At 42.4% G+C, this 18,139-nt stretch overlaps 1 protein-coding gene across 6 annotated transcripts in view; it reads right to left on the bottom strand.

The window, feature by feature from the left end:
- Window positions 1–18,139, bottom strand: part of ERC2 (ELKS/RAB6-interacting/CAST family member 2) — a 1,010,504-nt gene that overhangs the window by 593,945 nt on the left and 398,420 nt on the right. For all 6 annotated transcript variants that reach the window (XM_072599028.1, XM_072599030.1, XM_072599026.1 and 3 more), the window contains 3 exons: window positions 16,201–16,338; window positions 4,190–4,330; window positions 1,912–2,052 (listed from right to left, as the gene is read on the bottom strand). In XM_072599028.1, coding sequence (XP_072455129.1) covers window positions 1,912–2,052; window positions 4,190–4,330; window positions 16,201–16,338 — 420 coding nt within the window. The remainder of the gene's footprint in view (window positions 1–1,911; window positions 2,053–4,189; window positions 4,331–16,200; window positions 16,339–18,139) is intronic.

Genomic DNA, 18,139 nt, shown 5'->3' with positions numbered 1-18,139 from the left:
TGGGCAGAGCCAAAGAGATTTTGCTGCAATTTTAAAGCTGCTCCTTCTTTGGAAAGATTACCATCAGTTTGGGGGAAGATGCATCTAGTAGTGGCTCCCCAAAACTCATGGGTCAATTTCACTTCTAAAACGATACTATACCTTAAAAACACATAGAGACACAAATGCATCCTAAATAGAAAGGAGCATTGGGGATCAATTTCTCAGTCTGTGGACTTCGTAGGATCATGGGATCATAGATTTGGAGCTGAGAAAACTCTCAGAGGACATCTAATCCAGCCCCCTGATTTTACAGATTCAGAAACTGAGGCTCAGAGATTCAGTGACTTGCCCAAAGTCACCTAGGAAGTTAGCAGTGTAGTGTAGTCTTGCAGGTGTTCTGCCTCCTACTAGTTTCTTCCTATATTTCATACTTGGTCAAAAGCCTCACAGTAAACTCTGACTCTTGAGAGAACATCTACAAACAACATTTGATACCCCAAGAAAGCAGACTGGGGCTGCCTGTAAGGAAAAACAAAACGAAACAAACAAACAAAAAAACCAATTGAGCGATCCGCAGAGAGTGGCCTGCTTGGAGGCAACAGATTTTGCAATATTGGATTTCTTTTGAACAGTGGCTAGGTGATTATTTGCTGGAGATGGATATTCCATGCAGATCAAGATTGGATTTGATGGCTTCTGAGGTCCCTTCCAGCTCTGGACTTCTAGAATTCTGATATCACAAAGGTATGTTACTTAATTTGCTTTAATATAACTTGGTTACATAGACTATTGTTGACAGTAAACAGGATCTTGGCAGTCACTGTAGTCATAAGGGGAGCTGACCTGTTCCCCCATCTCTCTGAATTGGTTCCATCTATTTCATATACAAACTATATTAACATAATCTCATATAACCATTTCTCCAAATCCCCTGCTAAAGAACGATAGTCCGTTGCATTTCCATTATACTTTCCATCACACCCTTTTTAAATATTCAGAATAATTTCACAGTTCACATATGATCCCTGCTTTTCCCTTATCTTCCATCTATCGACATTTCCATAGCTTTAGAGAATAAAAGCCTATTTCACTGCTACAGATTACTTTACATAAGTAGTTTAATTTTACTCCAAGCCGTATTGAATTCAAAGAAACTTTTATCTGGGCTTCTGATTGGCTGATAAAGGTGCTGCTGAAGGAAAACAGAGTACTGAAGTCATAACGTTCTGAGTTGTGCGAACATTGAATGCAGACAGAACCAAACAACACAGGAATCAAGTCAAAAAAACAAGGCATGATTGGGAATGCATCCACAAAAAATACTCAAGTCACTTAAAACTCTGAACGCAGCAATAGTCTTTCATAAAGGGATCATACATACAACATGCTTTCTTTTGTATTATGCCTCCCTCCCCCCAACCTCCCCATTCTTCTTTCTCTTTTGCTGAACAAATTATCATCCACCAATTCTGTCCACTAATTGACTAGGGAAGTCAATGGCTACAGATTAAAAGTTATGCAGGGGAAACTCTGCAGAGTTTCAGAACAAGAATTCAACACCCTTTTGCTGGGAGTGGAAGTTTATAATTTACCATGCGACCCTTTAATTCTTTGGTTTACTGCAAACATTCGCATTTATCTTTGACCAAAGTTTAGATTTGCCCGCCGAGTGACGGCTGGTTTTTATAATGTCCTTCACTTCCACTCTGGTATTTTCATCAATTTTTCAAGCACTCTTTAGACAGGAAACCTAACATAACTTTTCAGGTTCACAGACAGCTTTGAGGCAGGCTCCTTAAGAAGAAAGAGTGTTTAATTCTATCAGCAGACGGCAAAAGATAAGCGGGCTGCTTGTGTTGGAGAGCGGGCCCCGTCCTTCTCCATTACGGCCATTTGTTTTCGGGGGGCAGTTTCTTGGCCTTCACTTACCTTCTTCAATTGAGCTTCCAACTTACTGCATTCTTCTTTTTTTTGTTCTATGGCTATTTCCAGCGACTTTAATTTGGAATCCCGCTTCAGGCCTGCGGATGCCAAGGAGGAGGCATGTTCCTTGAGGTCAATTAGATTAGACTAAAACAGGAAAGAAATGGGAGTAAAACAAGCATCCATCAACAATGAACCCCTTTTCCAATGGAATGTTCTGAGTCTAAGTATCATTATAAGCAGAGGTCAAAGAGCTACTAGCCTTGGAGACAGAAAGACTTGGGTTCGAGTGCCACCTCTGGGTGAGTGTGGGCCTCACTGCATTCCTCTAAGCCCCAGAGAAATGAAGATGATAGAAAAATTGAAGATAAGTTTTTTTTTTAATGTTTAAATCAACTATTGTTAATCCAAATTGGTAGAAGAGCTCTCCAAGATTCATGGGTCCAGAGCTTAAAAGGATCTCAGAGATAGTTGCCTCCAACCCCCTCATTTTACAGATGAGCAAACCGAGGCCCAGAGATATTGCTTGTCCCGGACCACCATCTTGAAAGTGCCTGAGGAAGACTTTCAGCTCAGGTCTTCCTAACTCCAAATCTAGCTCTCTATCGACTATAATATCCAGATGAAATCAAAGGGCTGGGAGGAAACAAAATTAAACAGAGTAAATCAGGAGACAGATAATTAGTAGTCCACAGATGAAAAAAGACCCTTTATTTCTGTCTTTGAATGAGCCTGAATAGATGGAATGTTCTGATGTTTGACTTAATTGTTCCATCTCTCTGCAGATACTTGGCAGGAAGCATGTCATCTGGCTGCCTTCCCTGCTCCACCCCAATCCCCATAAGATAATATTTATGAAGGGCTCAGCACAGTGCCTAGTATATGATAGGTACTTAATAAATGTTTGCTCCACCCCCATGCAATGACCAGAGCTCACCCTTAGCCCAAGTTGTCAACTAACTTACACCAACTGTTTGTACTGGTCATTTGGCACTCAACATTTATGGCCTTGAGTTTGGGTCAATTTTACATATATCATAGAATACCAGGTTTAGAGCTCTACGGAACCTGAGAGACAGTCTAATATAGTCCCTTTTTCACCCTTTACTGATGAAAAAGGGAAGTCCCATAGAGACAAAGTGGCCAGCCCAACACAGTTTGTGAGTGGCTATATTAGGACCTGAATCCAGAACCTCAAAGTTCAAGGCCAGTCTTCTTCCCACTCTGTTTTCTTATTTCTTGTCTCACCTTTGAACTAAATTATAAGTTCCTTAAAAGGATATGTTGTGTGGAGGGAGGGCAGTAGACAAGATCAATGGGATAGCACAGTGAACAAAATGCTACACTTGGAAGCAAAGAGACCTAGGTTCAAAACCTGACACTGACAGTTAGTATCTCTGTGAACCAAGACACAGTACTACCTCCCTTTCTTAGGAGCCCCTGTTTCCTCTTTTGCAAAATGAGGATATAAGCCCTGGAGAACCAAGGAAAAGGGAGCCGTAGGACCACCATCATCAAACCATGGCACTGTGGCTGGTGTCATTAGCACAGGGCTTTGTGCAGAGAAACTGTTCAGCCCATGCTTACTGACGGCGATGATGGCGATGACAATGACATTGACGGAGGCTACAGTGTCCAAAATGGAAAGGATTTTTGTATTTTTTTTTATCATTTAAAGGTTGTAATTAGTAAAGTGCTATTACAATTTAGTATGCATAAATGATTTTTGCTTAAGCAGAGATTCCACAGTCATGATCTTCAATCAAACACAATACACATATATATACATATGTATATGTATATAGGTACATATATATGATGTGTATTCATAGATACATATGCATGTATGTAAATATATTTTTATCCAGAACTATGATTTCATTTGGCCAGGAGTAATCCCAGAATGGAAACTCCTTCTACCAACTGATACCTGTTCTGTAACTTACACTTTCAGAGTATTGCCTGGAACTCTGAGAGGTGAAGAAGGGCTCTGGGGATGCGTTAGAGTTTGAACTCAGGTCTCAGGGCTCTAGGGCCAGCACTTTATCTATGATTCCATGTCTGCCTGGCATACAGTAGCTGTTTATGGAATGCTTGTTGATGTGAAGAGTACTGTAGAAAATACTTCCCACTGAATGCCTATAGCTGAAAAACAGAATCTGCCACTGACTCCCATCTTGGGGGAGTCCTTGGAGGTCTGAGCAGCCTCCCACAATGGTCATGAGAAGACTAAATGCGTGGAATGATAACAGAGCCCAGGCTGAGCCTAACTGTGCCCACTGACCTCTTTCTCTGTGAGTTCAGCTTGCAAAGCATTGACTTTGTCCTTAAGATCTTTGTTCTCTTTTCGGAAAGATTCGATTTCTTCCAGGCGTTCTCGATCATCACGTTCCCGTTGTTCCTTCAAGCGTTCAATGATTCTCTCCTGTGGCAGAAGAGAAATGCAATGAGAAACCGTGAAGACTGGACAGTGGGTCACACTGGAAGAAAAAGGCGGCATCAGTGTTAGCAATGACCTAGGCGCGCTTCCCAGGAGGGCAAATCAGGAGGCAGGGAGGTTCATGGCCAAGAGCTTTGGATTTAAAGAACGTGACCCAAGTAGAATAACTGTAATAATAACAATAAAAACATGTGATGCCAAAGGGAGGATCAAGAACTATTTTTTAACTTTTAAAAAACTTTTGTTCAAAAATATTTATGTCATGCCCCCTCACAGGATCAGCCATTGGCTAAAAGGCAGAGGGTCTCTGAACTGGCATGCATTTCTGTCTCATATATACAAATACAAGTGTGTGTGTGTGTGTGTGTGTGTGTGTGTGTGTGTGTGTGTGTGTGTGTGTTCTTGGATGTTAAATGATGGCCCATCAGCCCTTAGGACAACTGTGAAATGTCCTTCAAGGAAGAGGAAAGTGAGCTCTGGGCTGCCAATTCAATAGCCCCAACAGAAACTCTCTTTTTCATCTCAGGACAATGATTTATCATTTCTTGCCTTCAAGAAAGACTGGCAGCTTTGGCATGGTGGCTACAGGGCTGCCTCAAAGCAGAAAGTCCTGGGTTCAAATTCTGTTTTGGATACACCATAGCAGAAAGGCTCTGTGCAAGGCATTTAACCTCTCAGTTGTGTAGTCAACTTTCTAGGATGCTAGGAAACAGAAAAGGAGATGACCTACATCAGCCCCACTTGATTGCAAGTCCTTGAGCCAGGGGCTGTCTTTTGCTTCTTCTTGTATCCTCAGCTTTTAGCATAGTGCCTGGTTTTTATAGCAGGTGCTTAATCAATGCTTATTGATTTCTTGGTAGAAGGAGTCTCCTCACATGGAAGTTCCTAATGCTAATGAAATCACAAGTCTTGTAAGCCTTCAAGGAAATTTGGTTTGGAATTCTTTGGCTTTTAAATTGCCAGTCTTATGGGCTTATATTAACACAGCAAGTTTGTTTTTTTTTTTATACTGAGAAAGCATGTATGCTAAACCAATAAATTACCTGACTTTGTAAACTACATTTTGGTGCTCCTCTAATTAAGTCACATCATTTTGGGGCACTGCATTTAGCAACTGCCTCAAACCAAGAGAGGTCCGTGTACTTAGAAAGACTTGAGATTTCAAAGATTTAGAACTAGAAGAGAGGTCACAAATATTCTTGTTTTACAGAAAAGGAAAATGAGACCCTTCCATCCAGCAAGGAGTTTATGACCTATTGAAAGTTTTCACAGCTAAAAAAAAAAGTCGTCAACTGGTGGTTGATCTTGTCGATAAAATCTTTTTCTAAATAGAAAGGCCGATCCATTGAAAGTCTCATATTCCAAATCGTTAGCTCAACACCATAAAGATGCATTCCTGTTTGCACCCTTCTGATATGACCTCCAAGAACCCAGGGTCACCTCCCCCATACAATCGTAGCATGCCCTTTACCATGGATATCCCCCAAGGCTGTAACCTGGGTCCTTCTCTTCTTCTATACCATCCCACTGGATAATCTCATCAACACCAGTGGGTTCAGTTATTCTCTCTACATACATGACTTTCATATCTATCTATCCAACCCTTACCTCTTTCCTTAACTCTAGTCTACCATCACCAACTGTCCATTGGACTTCTGGAAATGGATGGATCAGAGACATTTCAAACTCAGTGCATCTAAGATAGAACTCACGATCCTTTCCCCTCCAAAATCTGGGAGGGGGTTCTGAAATTCCCTGTTACAGTCAAGGATATTCTTAGCTCCTCCCTTGTACACACCTCAAATAACCAATTCATCAAGTTCTTATGATTCTTTCTTTGCAATATCTTTCAAACTTTCTTCTGTCCTCTGTCCCTGCCCCACCTCAGTCCAGGCCCTCCTCCCTGGGACCACTGTAGTAGCTGCTGTTGGTCTCCTAGCCTTAGGTCTCTCCCCATCCCAATCATTCTGATTTTCCTACGTGCAGGTCTAATTATATCACTCATTAAAATCCAGGATGAAGTAGAAAACTCTTTCTTGTCTTTTCACACCTTAATTCCCATTTGAATTTGCCAAGCTTCTTACACTTTACCACCTTCCACAAGTGTGAAGGTCTAGCAGAGAGCCCTAAAGGATTTCTTGGGGTCCTGGATCAAAAGATCACTGAGAGAGGGCCAGAAGACACCACCACAGCCACCTAAGCCAACCTGCTCATTTTACACATGAGAAGATAGAGGCATAGAGAACTGCTTAGGTCATATTCCTAGTAAGTTTTTAAAAAGTGGAAAATTTGAACCTGGAGCACCTGACTCAAAATTCATTACTTTTCCTACTAGACCTCAAGAGAGAAAAAAGAAAGATAAGGAGAGATGGACAGGAATAGTGACCAAGACGCCTTAATTGGAGTTGGGAATCCCTGGGTTCCAATCTCAGCCCTAGCACGTAAGATCACAGAGTGAGAGATGGCAAGGAACTTGAGAATTTCACAATCCAATGCAAAATAATAAAATAAATAATGACAACTAACACAACACTATAAAGTTTGAAAAAAAAATACTTTCTTATGCACATTATCTCATTTGAGCCTCATGGCAACTGCCTGATTTTACAGATGAGTAAACTGAGGACCAGGGAGCTGAAGTGAATGCACCTAAGGTCACATAGAGAGCTGGGATCCAAACCAAGTCTTCTTATCCACACCCAGTATTCTTTCCATTTACCTCCCCATTTGCCATAGGATGGTGGTCAAGGAAACTCAACCTTCTGAACCTTCTTCCTCATTTATAAAATAAAGACAGTAATACTTCTAACACTTTCCCACCACATTGTCATGAGGCTCAAATGAGATAATGTGCACAATAATTTTTTTTTGCAAACTCTAAAGTATCTTGTGTCAGTTCTCATTATTTTAATTATTTGGCTTTGAAATGTAAAATTCTCAAAGTCCCAGAATACCATTAGACCCCTTAAAATTATTCAACTCTGTCCTCTCACATTCACATGTTATTCAAGATTTCTGGATGTACTGGATGAAATTGATTAACAGGCAAAATAATTTCCAAGGATCCTATTTGGGAGAGGTTGGTTTAGATTAGAGTAATGATCTGCCAAATAAAGGATGAATTGGACCAAATCCCGGAATGGCTTATGTGTCATTGGGATCTAAAGCAAAGGGCTTATTACATCCCACATTCAACATCCTGACCTCAGATGCCAGCGAGGCCAACTTGAATCTGATCAAGGATCTCCCCCATCTCCCTCCCACCCCCATCCCCACCCAGACAAATGCTCACCCTGACTTTAGCTGAAGACCTCACCAGCCAGGAGCCACCACCTCTGGGGCAGCCCAGCCCACTTGTGGATGGCTCTTCTTGTAAAGAAATCTTTGTTTCATTTTGTTTTTCTTAACATTATATCTCAATCGTCTTCCTACTTCTACTCAGTGTCTTAATTCTACCTGTTTGGATCCAGCAAAACAAGCCCAAATCTCTTCCACTAACCCTGTCCCCATGCTGACAGCTGAGCTGAGAAGCAGGGTTCCAAGTCCCTCGTTGCCTTCTCCTTGCCTTGACCTGTGAAGGAGTCCTCTGCCTCTTCCTGTTCCTCCAAACGCTTTCAGCACTGCTTTGGTGTGTTGTCTTTCCTCATTAAAATATAAAATTCCTGAGGACAGTGACTATTGTATTTGCCTGACATGTGAGTATGTATATTGCATGTGTGTATGTATAAATGTGTGTATACACATACACAGAGACATATACATGTTTTCATACATACATATATGCATATATACACATACACACAAACATCCCCAGCACTTAGCACAATGCCTGGGCACATAGTGAACACTTAATGTTTTATCTCTCATTCTATCTATCTATCTGTCTACCTGGCAGAATTTCAAATGCAGTGAACATCTCCTCTTCTCTGTGAAGGCAGCTAGGTGTCACAGTGGATAGAGCACCAGGCCTGGATTCAGGATTCAAAAAAACATGAGTTCAAATCCAACCACAGACACTTACTCTCTATGTAACCCTGGGCAAGTCACTCAACCTCTGTTTACCTCAGTTTCCTTAACTCTAACATGGAGATAATAATAGCACCTACCTCCCAAGTTTGTGGTAAGCATCCAGTGAGAAAGCCTTAGCCAAGCACTCCGCACAGTGACATGGACATGTTTATGGTAGCAGTTTAATGTTAGCTCTGGGTCAACCATCCCCATTTTCTTCAACTGATCTTTGTATGTCAAGAACTCAGAGCTCCAGATCATCAATGTCTTCCCTTAAACTACGGTCTCCAAGACTCCATACAAGACTCCATACAAGACTCCAGATGAGGTATGACCAGGGCAGAGGTCAACTGAACTACAGCCCCTCTGCTCCTGTTCACTATACCTATTTAATGTGACCATAGTGGAGCCATGGCCTTGGAGTCTAAAAGATTTGAGTTGACATCTCACCATTGGTCCACCCTGACCAAGTCACTAAACCTCTTAATAGTCCAGGCCCTTCTCTAAGGCTGTAAGGAGGACGCAGGTTCAGTCTGCCTTGATGGAGACAGTTGCCTCACCAGGCAGTTCCCTTCATCCAAGAAATCACCAATCAATGTTTCAAATTTACTTTCCTGACTACCGTGATACGCTGCTGATTCATATTAAGGCCACAGTCTACTATAACACTCTGCCAGTGTTAAAGTGCTGCATTTCAAGTATATTTGTTTTCTGTATCTCTTGAATTCTGAACTGGCCAAATCGGTCACCTGAACACAAGGCAAGGACTTGAAGCTCAACTTCTCAGCTAAGCCCCAATCATTCCCACATAGTAACAGCCTTTTTGACTCTGTCCTCAGTTCTAACAGGCCCCTTCCATTCTCCACATCATGTGGAAGAGAAATTAGTCCTGTTCTGCTTGGCCCCAGAGGGCAGAAGGAGAAGCAATAGATGTTTTTCAGGGAGCCAGATTTGAGTTCGATGTAAGGGAAAGCAACTGATCACAAAGGATTCCTGACAGAAAACACCATCCACCTCCAGAGAAAGAACTGATGGAGTCTGAATGCAGATCAAAGCAGACTAGTTTTCCTTCCTTCCTCCCTTTCTCTCTCTCTCCCTCTCTCCCCTCCCTCCTTCTCCCCCTCTTCTCTTATTCTTTCTTTTCTTTCTTTCCTTCTTTCCTTCTTTCCTTCTTCCTTTCTTCCTTTCTTCCTTCCTTCCTTTCCTTCCTTTCCTTCCTTTCTTCCTTTCTTCCTTTCTTCCTTTCCTTCCTTTCCTTCCTTTCCTCCTTTCCTCCTTTCCTCCTTTCCTTCCTTCCTTCCTTCCTTCCTTCCTTCCTTCCTTCCTTTCTTTCTTTCTTTCTCTCTCTCCTTCTTTCCTTTCTCTCCCTCCCTTTTTTTCCTTCCTTCCTTTCTTAGTCTTCATGTACAAAATGACTAACATGGAAATGTTTTACACAATTGTATATATATATCCTATCGCATATGTATATCCTATATCAGATTGATTACCATCTTAGAGGAGGGGTAGGGAAAGAAGTTAGGGAAGGATTGAATATGAACCTCAAAACTTAAAAAAAAGTTTAAAATTGCTTTAACATATAATTGGGGGAAAATAAAAATAAATTAAAAAGGAAACAGCCTTCATCTCCACGGAGAAGCTGGGTGGCCACCTGCCTAGTCCCGAAGAGGCTGGACAAACTGTGGACCCTTCTCCCTCTGGGGCTCTGCAATTTCCCTAGTAATTCAGAGCATGAATGGAGGGTGTGGTTGTTCTTACATTCCTCGAACTCTGAAACACACCTAGCTTTCAGTCACTGTTATTTTTAAAGAAAAGGTGCTCAGGCTCCATAAATACTAGTAGCGACCAACGAAGTGTGTTAGACTTTGGGCATTAAGTATTCACTGAGTTGTGGCTTCCAAAGCTGCGGCAGCTCCATGTTAGCACAAATACAAAGATTTATGCCTTCTTGCCCTAAGAAAACATGGGGCAGTGGAAAGAGCCCTGCATTCAGTCTGATGAGCTGGGGTTGGGTCTCACCTCTCCTTCTGACTACCTGAGAGACCTTAAACAAGTCATTTGCCTCTCTGTGACTCAGGGTCGTCATCTGTAGAATGACAGAGCTAGACCCAATGACTTTTGAGATACCTTCCACCTCTTGACCTAGGATCTTCAATTCCAGAAGAAGTAGTCTCTCATTGTCTAGTGTTAATTCTTCTTCATGGACTAATTAATCTAAGAAGAGCGTTAGAAATGGAAATGTGCAAGGGAGTTCTGGAGAGTACCTAGCCTTAGTAGGTGCTTAATAGAAAGTTTGCCGAATTAAATGGGAAAATATGTACGTATATGCATGTGGGTATGTGTGCATGTGTGCATGTATGTATAAATGTGTGCCAATACTTGTGTGTATATGTTTGTCAATGTGTGTGTGTATGTATATGTATGTATATATGTCTATATGTATATGCAAGGACATATGTATATGCATACATATATATACCTGGCAGGTTTTATTAGCTTCTAGGACTCGAAACAGATTATTTTCAAAAGGCCAGGACTGTGCTATATTTTTGTGCTTTCTTGGTGATTAGACAGCATAAAATATTTCTCCGTCAATCATGAGGTGACTAATTTAACTGTCAGATACATAAGGCTAGATGTCAAAAACATGTGTTAAAAGGCCCTAATATGCCATGTTCAACTTGATTAACAGCAAACTTGCAGAAATCCCAACAATGTGCTCTTGTTTTCAGCTTATTTGCATTGGCAAAGACCTCTCTGCCTGAATCTGGCTTCTCGTGGGGCTAATCTCTGAGTATTTTATCTTGGGTGCAAGAGCCCCAGGCGGTTAGCTGCAAGGCCCCCATCAGCCTTCCTATGCCCCGTAGCAGAGGGCAGCCATAGCAAGTACACAATGAGACCAGCTTTCTAAATATTGCCCCCTGAACACTGTTACTTCTGCTTCTAAGTTACCATGAGAACTTGTGGGGAGGAGGAGGAGAAAGAGGAGGAAGAAAAGGAGAAGAAAGGAGGAGGAGTGAGAGGATGATGAGGATGAGGATAAAGATGATGAGGATGAGGATGATGGATAGCTAACACTTCTATAGAACTTCAAAGTTCACAAAGAACTTTATACACATTATCTCTTTTGATCCTTACAACTCCTTGAGTCAGGCATGTTTATTATCCCTGTTTTACATATGAGAACACTGAGGCTGAAAAAGGTTTGATGACTTGGCCAGGGTCACACAGCTGGATTTGATTGTAAATGCCTGAGATTGGATTTGAACTCAGGTCTTCTTAACTCCTTGTCTAACATCAAACCACGTAGCTGCTTCCAACTAGTAAGAAGCACTTCTTACTACACCCTGGCCTGGCCCTAGCAAACATGCCAGCTTCACCTCAGCCAAGGGTACTTCATGGTAGTCAATGAATTTCTTGGCTACTTTGAGAGAGGTCCAGAAAGAAGGGATAGTTGCAGTATATCCTGTTTTGCCAGACTAAGTACTTGGCATATAGTAGGTGCTTAATAAATGATTATTGATTGATTGACTACATCTACATTTTAGAAAGATCATCCAGTAAATATATTGGAACATGTCCAGCCAAAGGTGACCAGAGTGATGAGAGGATCAGGGAATGTGCCATATGAGGGTTATTAGAAAGAATTAGAAACATTTGTCCTGAAGAAGAGACAATTTAGAGATTGAAAAGTACTTTTCAAAAACTTAAATGGACACTTTTTAGATGACCAATCCAATTTAATAGGTTTGGGCCCAGAATTAAGCTATTAATCAACAAGGATTTATTAAACACCTACTACGTGCCAGGCATTGTACGCAGTGCTAGGGACACAAGGATATAAATTAAAATCTCCCTACCCCCAAATAAAGGTAATGGGCAGAATCTGCAGAGGCAGAAACATGGGCTAACAAGGATGTCAGAGAGTGGAACTCAGGAGGGAGTGATTCACTATCACTGGAAGATCCCTTGTGGGGAATGCTGGAAAGGAGCCTGTGGCTCAGTTACAAAGCAGACTGCCAACTCTGCCAACCCTAGAACTTCTATGTGTGTGACTCACTGTCTTTCTGCATATGTGTTCCACCATGATCACAAGACAAATGAAGCCACATATGCCAAAACTGGGAAGATGAGGAAGGATAGGGACTGAGGGGCCATCACAGGGTATCAATGCAGAGCAGGAAGGACACGCAGGACCAGGGGACCAGAGACCTGACTCTGGATTCACATCATCAAGTCACTTCCCAACCTGGAGACTTGGTTGGTTGGTTGTTGTCCTTCATTCCTGAAGAGGACCAAAATGGCATCACGTTGCTAGAGTCAAGTTTCAATGTGTCCTACTCTGATCAGACCACTATGAGCTCAGAATGCTACTTAATAAATGCTCTGTGACCTCGCAATTAGGGAATTCTGCAGCCTTTGCTGTCTTTCCTCAGCATTCCCTTCTACAAAACAAGCAGAATGCTGCTTGGCCAGGAGACAGACTGAAGCCCAGCCTGGGGCGCTCTCGTGTCTACACTTTGCTTCTCGGTTTTTCTTAAACCCTTGGCCTTGAATTTGACCCCAATCTATCAATCACAAATTTGGAATTATGGGGAATATGAGATCAGCTGAGCTCAATCACTTGTTTAGAAATGGAAGAAAGTGGACCTTAAATAAGAAATCCTAACCAGGAGGAAATAATGGTAGTTAACATCACTGTGAGGCTTAGTGTGTGAGAGGCACGTGATAAGAACTTTAAAATATTATCTCATTGGATCCTCACAATGCTGGGAGACAGATAGTATTAAAATCTCCATTTTACAGATGAGGAAACTGAAGCAAACAGAGGTTGAGTGACTTACCCAGGGTCACCCAGCTAGGGAGTAACATGACTATCCCCCCTGCCACCAAGCTTCCCAAGAGGAAAGGAAATGAAGTAGTTAGCCCGTGAACACATGAGACGTTATTGCACCCTAAGAAACAATAATGAAGATGAATTCAGAGAAACCTGGGGACATATGGAGTCACATGGAAGGAGACACAAGGATCCAGGAGAGCCAGAAAGACACAAACTGCAAAAATAGAAAGAAAAATAAAACTCAAAAGCAAAGTTAACTCAGATTGATGGCAATGATCCATCAAGGTTTGCAAGAAGACAGGAGATGAGCGAGATGTGAATGGAGGAAAAGAAAAGGATGCTTCCCATTTGCCTTCAGATTCACACAATGCCTTCTGTACATGTTCTACCATAAAGAATTTGTACGGTGGAAAAATTGCCCTCTCTTGAGTCAGAGGCCCTGGATTCAAATTCCAGCTCTTCCTAGTTAGGTGACTTTTAACAAGTCAATTAAACTCCCTGGGCCTCAGTTATCTCCTTTGCAAACTGAGGGGTTTGGACTGGATGGCCTCTAATGTCCCTTCCTGCTTTATATCTATGATGCTATGATCTTCTTAACAACTCTGTGGTGTAGGCACTTTATTATTCCTACTTTAGAGATAAGGAAACCAAAGTTCAGAGAGGTCCAGAGATTTTCCCAGAGTCACACAGCTAGTAAAGGTGAAAAGTGAGATTTGGACCCAGGTCTTCCTAATTCCAAGCCCAGAGCTCTATCTCCAGTATCTCTCAGGATGAAACCTTCTGCCTTCATCCCAATAGAAGGACAGAACAGAAGGTGCCAGACACCATCCAAAGCCATTGCATGGCTGGCATGGATTAACTGTTTTTTCCTACATTAAAAGAGAGGCTTGAATGGAGGGAGCTGATATTTGGGTGAATGATTTTAATGCTGAAAAAAAAAAACCAGCTGATCAAACATTTCAGAAACACTTAGGATCCCATTTAACTAAGCATTCTCAGAAACATTCCGAGGTCCGTCCACACATGTGCTTCAGGGGATTGGAAGAAAGGGCACAGAGAAGTGACCCCCGACCTCTGTCACACCACTTCAAAATGAAATACCAAATGAGTAGAGAAGTAATGATTTAATCACATGTCTTGGAAAGCCCAATTTTAACATAAAGCAACTTGACATCTTCTTGAAATAAACCTGTCAACACGGAAAAACTATTTGCCTTGCCTTGAAAAGTCATTCTGATTATTTTACAAAGTCACAAGTTATACATAACACCCCATAGAGTTGGATTGCTTTAGAACACTCAGGAACTTTAGAATCCCTTTCACCTTACAGATAGGGAAACTGAGGCCAAGAGAAATGTCTTATTCTAAGTCATACACATTTCAAGACTCCTTCCCCTACATTTGTCTCTTGTCAATTATTGCTTACAGACCACTGTTGACTGTGGTCAGCACATTGACCGTGTTGCTCATGGCAGATGGCAATGTTGCTTTGACTCTGAGGTAGAAGGTAGAACTAAAATGATCTTCCCAAAATGGAAAGAAAATCTTAATGTTCTCCTTGCCCTCAACCGACCTTTCCAGACTCTTTCTACATCCCTTCACACACTGTACAGTCCAGTCAAACTGTTCTTGTTACTGCTTCTTAGGTATGGTGTCATCACTCATTATCAGGTCTTTGCATTGACTGTGCCCTATGCTTCGGATGCATCCTCTCCTCACCTCTACCTCTGAAACCTTCTCTTCCTAGCTCCAACATCTCCTTCTACAGGAAGCTCTTCCTGCCTTTCTCTCCCCCAACTGCCAGTGGCCACCCTCCCTCCCAAATTACTACGTATTCATTGTATATTCTTTGCCTACTTACACTTCTACATGTTGTCTCCCCAAAAGAGAATACAGCCTCCCTAAGGGCAGGGACTGTGTCCATTTTTGTCTTTGTATCCCCGGTCCCTAACACCCTGCCCAAGACACAGTAAATGTTTTAACAAATGTTTCTTGATCGTTGGGTTAATTAATTTTACTAAAAATATCTTAGACTTGGGACAAAGCCTCCTGATGAAAACTGCTTTTTTGGTTTTCTTCTAAAAGAAGGTGCTAAGTAATGGAATAATACTGTGCTATGATGAACAGGAAGACTTCAGAGAGGCCTGGAAAGACTTATATGAACTGATGCTGAGTGAAAGCAGCAGAACCAGGAGAACTTTGTCCACAGCAACAACCACAGTGTGCGAGGAATTTTTCGGGTAGCCTTAGTAATTCATTGCAATGCAAGGACTTAAAAAATTCCCAATGGTCTCTTAAGGCAAAATGCTTTCCACAACCAGAGAAAGAATTATGGAATTTGATCACAGAATGAAACAGAGCATTTTCTTTTGTATTGTGTTCTGTTTTGTTTTATGAGTTCTCCCATTCATTTTAATTCTTCTATGCAACATGACTAAGGTGAAAATGTATTTAATAGGAATGTATGTGTAGAACCTATATAAAATTGTATGCCATCTCAGGGAGAGAGCAGGGAAGGAGGGGGAGGGAAGGGAAAAAAATCTAAGAGATATGAAAGTTATTGTAGAACACTGAAAACAAATAAAATAAGAAAAAAAAAGAAAAGTCAAAAAAAAAAAAAAAGAAGGTGCTAAACGTGCCTTTGGTTTCAAGTTAGGCCTGAAAACACACAAATGTTAATGAAGTACCTTTGAAAAGTATGGTACGAAATCCCCCATCCACCAGGGAGCTTCTTCCTCTGGATCAGAATCCCACTTGGTACCTGCCTGGCATCATTTGCCATCTAGCATTCCCATTAACAATGTGCCTGTCTCCCCTCTCTACCAGTCTCTTGCAGGCAGGGGTTTCTACAGCAAGCCAAGTCCCTCTTCCCCCAGTAGAATGAAGGCTCTTTGAAGGCAGGCATTACTCTGTTTTATCTTGGCCTGATTTAGCGAGTGGAAAGGGAGTTGGTAATTATACCAATGGATGACTAGGTCTGTAAAGTGAGGGTCCGGAGGAAGGTCACCTTTTCAGACAAAGCCTCTTCTAATGTTGCGAGGGCCGTGTCGGTGTTACTCGAATCGGTCTGCAGAGACTTCACGCGGTCCTTCAGGTTGCTCAGCTGTTTGTCCTTGTCTCTGACTTGTTCTTGCAAGTTTTCTATCTAAAAAGAGACAAAGAGAAGAGGAGTCAGTCCACTTTGGAAGACAGTACTAGAGTCTTGCTTTGGGATGGTCTCCCTTCAAAACTGGCCACTAAGAAGGAGGAGGAACAGAGGAAAGGGACTGAGCCTGGGATGTTCATCCTCGTCAACAGGGAACAGCCAGATGAGCCGACAATGGAGAGAACTCAAAGGGGTCTTGGAGGTCACCTAGGCCAAAGTCTCAAGAGGGAAAATCACTTGTCCAAGTTGACAAGTGGGTAATTGACAGAGCTGGGATTGGAGCCCAGCTTTTCTGACTCTGAATGATAAAAAATGATAATAATGATGTAAATGATTATTAATGATAATAAATCATGTAAAAACATTTGGGAATCATCAAGTCTTGGCATTGGGGGTGGACACACGGAGAGTCCAGCCCTGTAACTCCATCAGTATCGATAGGTACAGGAAAGGAAACACCACGTCCCAAATCAAACTAGAAACTGAACATTCTTGTAAGTATCCAGTCCCTCAGGAAGTCAGCTCCCTCAGCTTTGAGCCTGCTGCTCAGGGGGCTCTGCCTTAACAGGTGAGTGGCTGAACCCATTCTCAAGGAGCTCACTCTCTATCTAGCCAGCCCCAGACCACCTGAGCACACCATGCCTCCCGTTCCATACAGCACCTTGTCACCTGCCTACTGCCTGACCCCAACTTCCCCATCTCTCATTAGAAACCAAACCAATATAACCCTTGCTCCTAGAAAGGGCATGTCAGTTATGGATCATCTCTCCAAATCTGGAACTCCCTCCCTTGGCCACCACTTCCAAAGATGTGTTGTCTTCCCCCACACTCCTGTATAATGTTACCTCCAAGTGGGTGGGCACTACTCCCTCCCAGCACAGAGTGCGCAATTAACCACTTTTCCTTTAGTTACTAGCTCATGAATATGAATATGGCATTATCACAATTGGACACTGAAAGCACCATTTCCCAAAGTTGCACAGCTGCCCAAAAGAGGCAGGTCTCGAGGCCCCCATCACGATATGGTGAAGAAATCTCACACTAACAACAAAATTATGCCAGTGGTACAGACACGGGCCTCTGTCCTAATTATGCTCTAGACCCTGGTTACAAAAAATACTTTCCATCCAGGAATGGGACTCAGTCCCTATTCTTAAAGTATCCTTGCACCTCTCCAATCCATCCCCCAACACTGCTGCAAACTCCTCAAGGGCAGGAATTGTTTCATTCTTAACACCAGGGACTCCCCATCACTTCCAGGATCAAATATCAAATCTATTTGGCACTGAAAGCCCTGCACTACCTGGTCTCCATCCTCCTTCCCAGCATCCTCACCCTTTGCAATATCCTGCACCATTTTCCACGAGCCCAGAATGCTGCCCTCCCTGTAGCTGGTCATACAAGACACTCTCAGCATTTCCCCTGGCTTTGCCCCGTGCCTGCAATCCTCTCCTTCATCATGTCCAACTCATAGCTTTCCTGGCTTCCTCCAAGTCCCACCCAAAACCCCAGTTGTGTGCAGGAAGTCTTTTTTCACTCCCCCTCATCCTACTGATCCTCTCCACTTTATCCTATCCACATTTTCTTTGTCCATGTTTGTTTGAATGTCACATCTCCCCTTAGGCTGCCTCCCACACCTGGAACACTCTCCCTCGTCACTTCAGTCTCATGCATCCCCCAGTCTCCTCCAAAGCCGAAGGAGCCCAAGAGTCACATCCTAAGGTTGGTCTCTCCTCACCCTCTTGCTTGTCACTGCTCCCCCTGGCTGTGACATCGGTGCTGTACACAGTGTACACATACT

The sequence above is a fragment of the Notamacropus eugenii genome, chromosome 3 (assembly GCF_028372415.1).
Source record: "Notamacropus eugenii isolate mMacEug1 chromosome 3, mMacEug1.pri_v2, whole genome shotgun sequence".
NCBI lineage: Eukaryota > Metazoa > Chordata > Mammalia > Diprotodontia > Macropodidae > Notamacropus > Notamacropus eugenii.
Note: the sequence above shows the minus strand (reverse complement) of the source record. Positions and strands in the feature narration are given on the sequence as shown.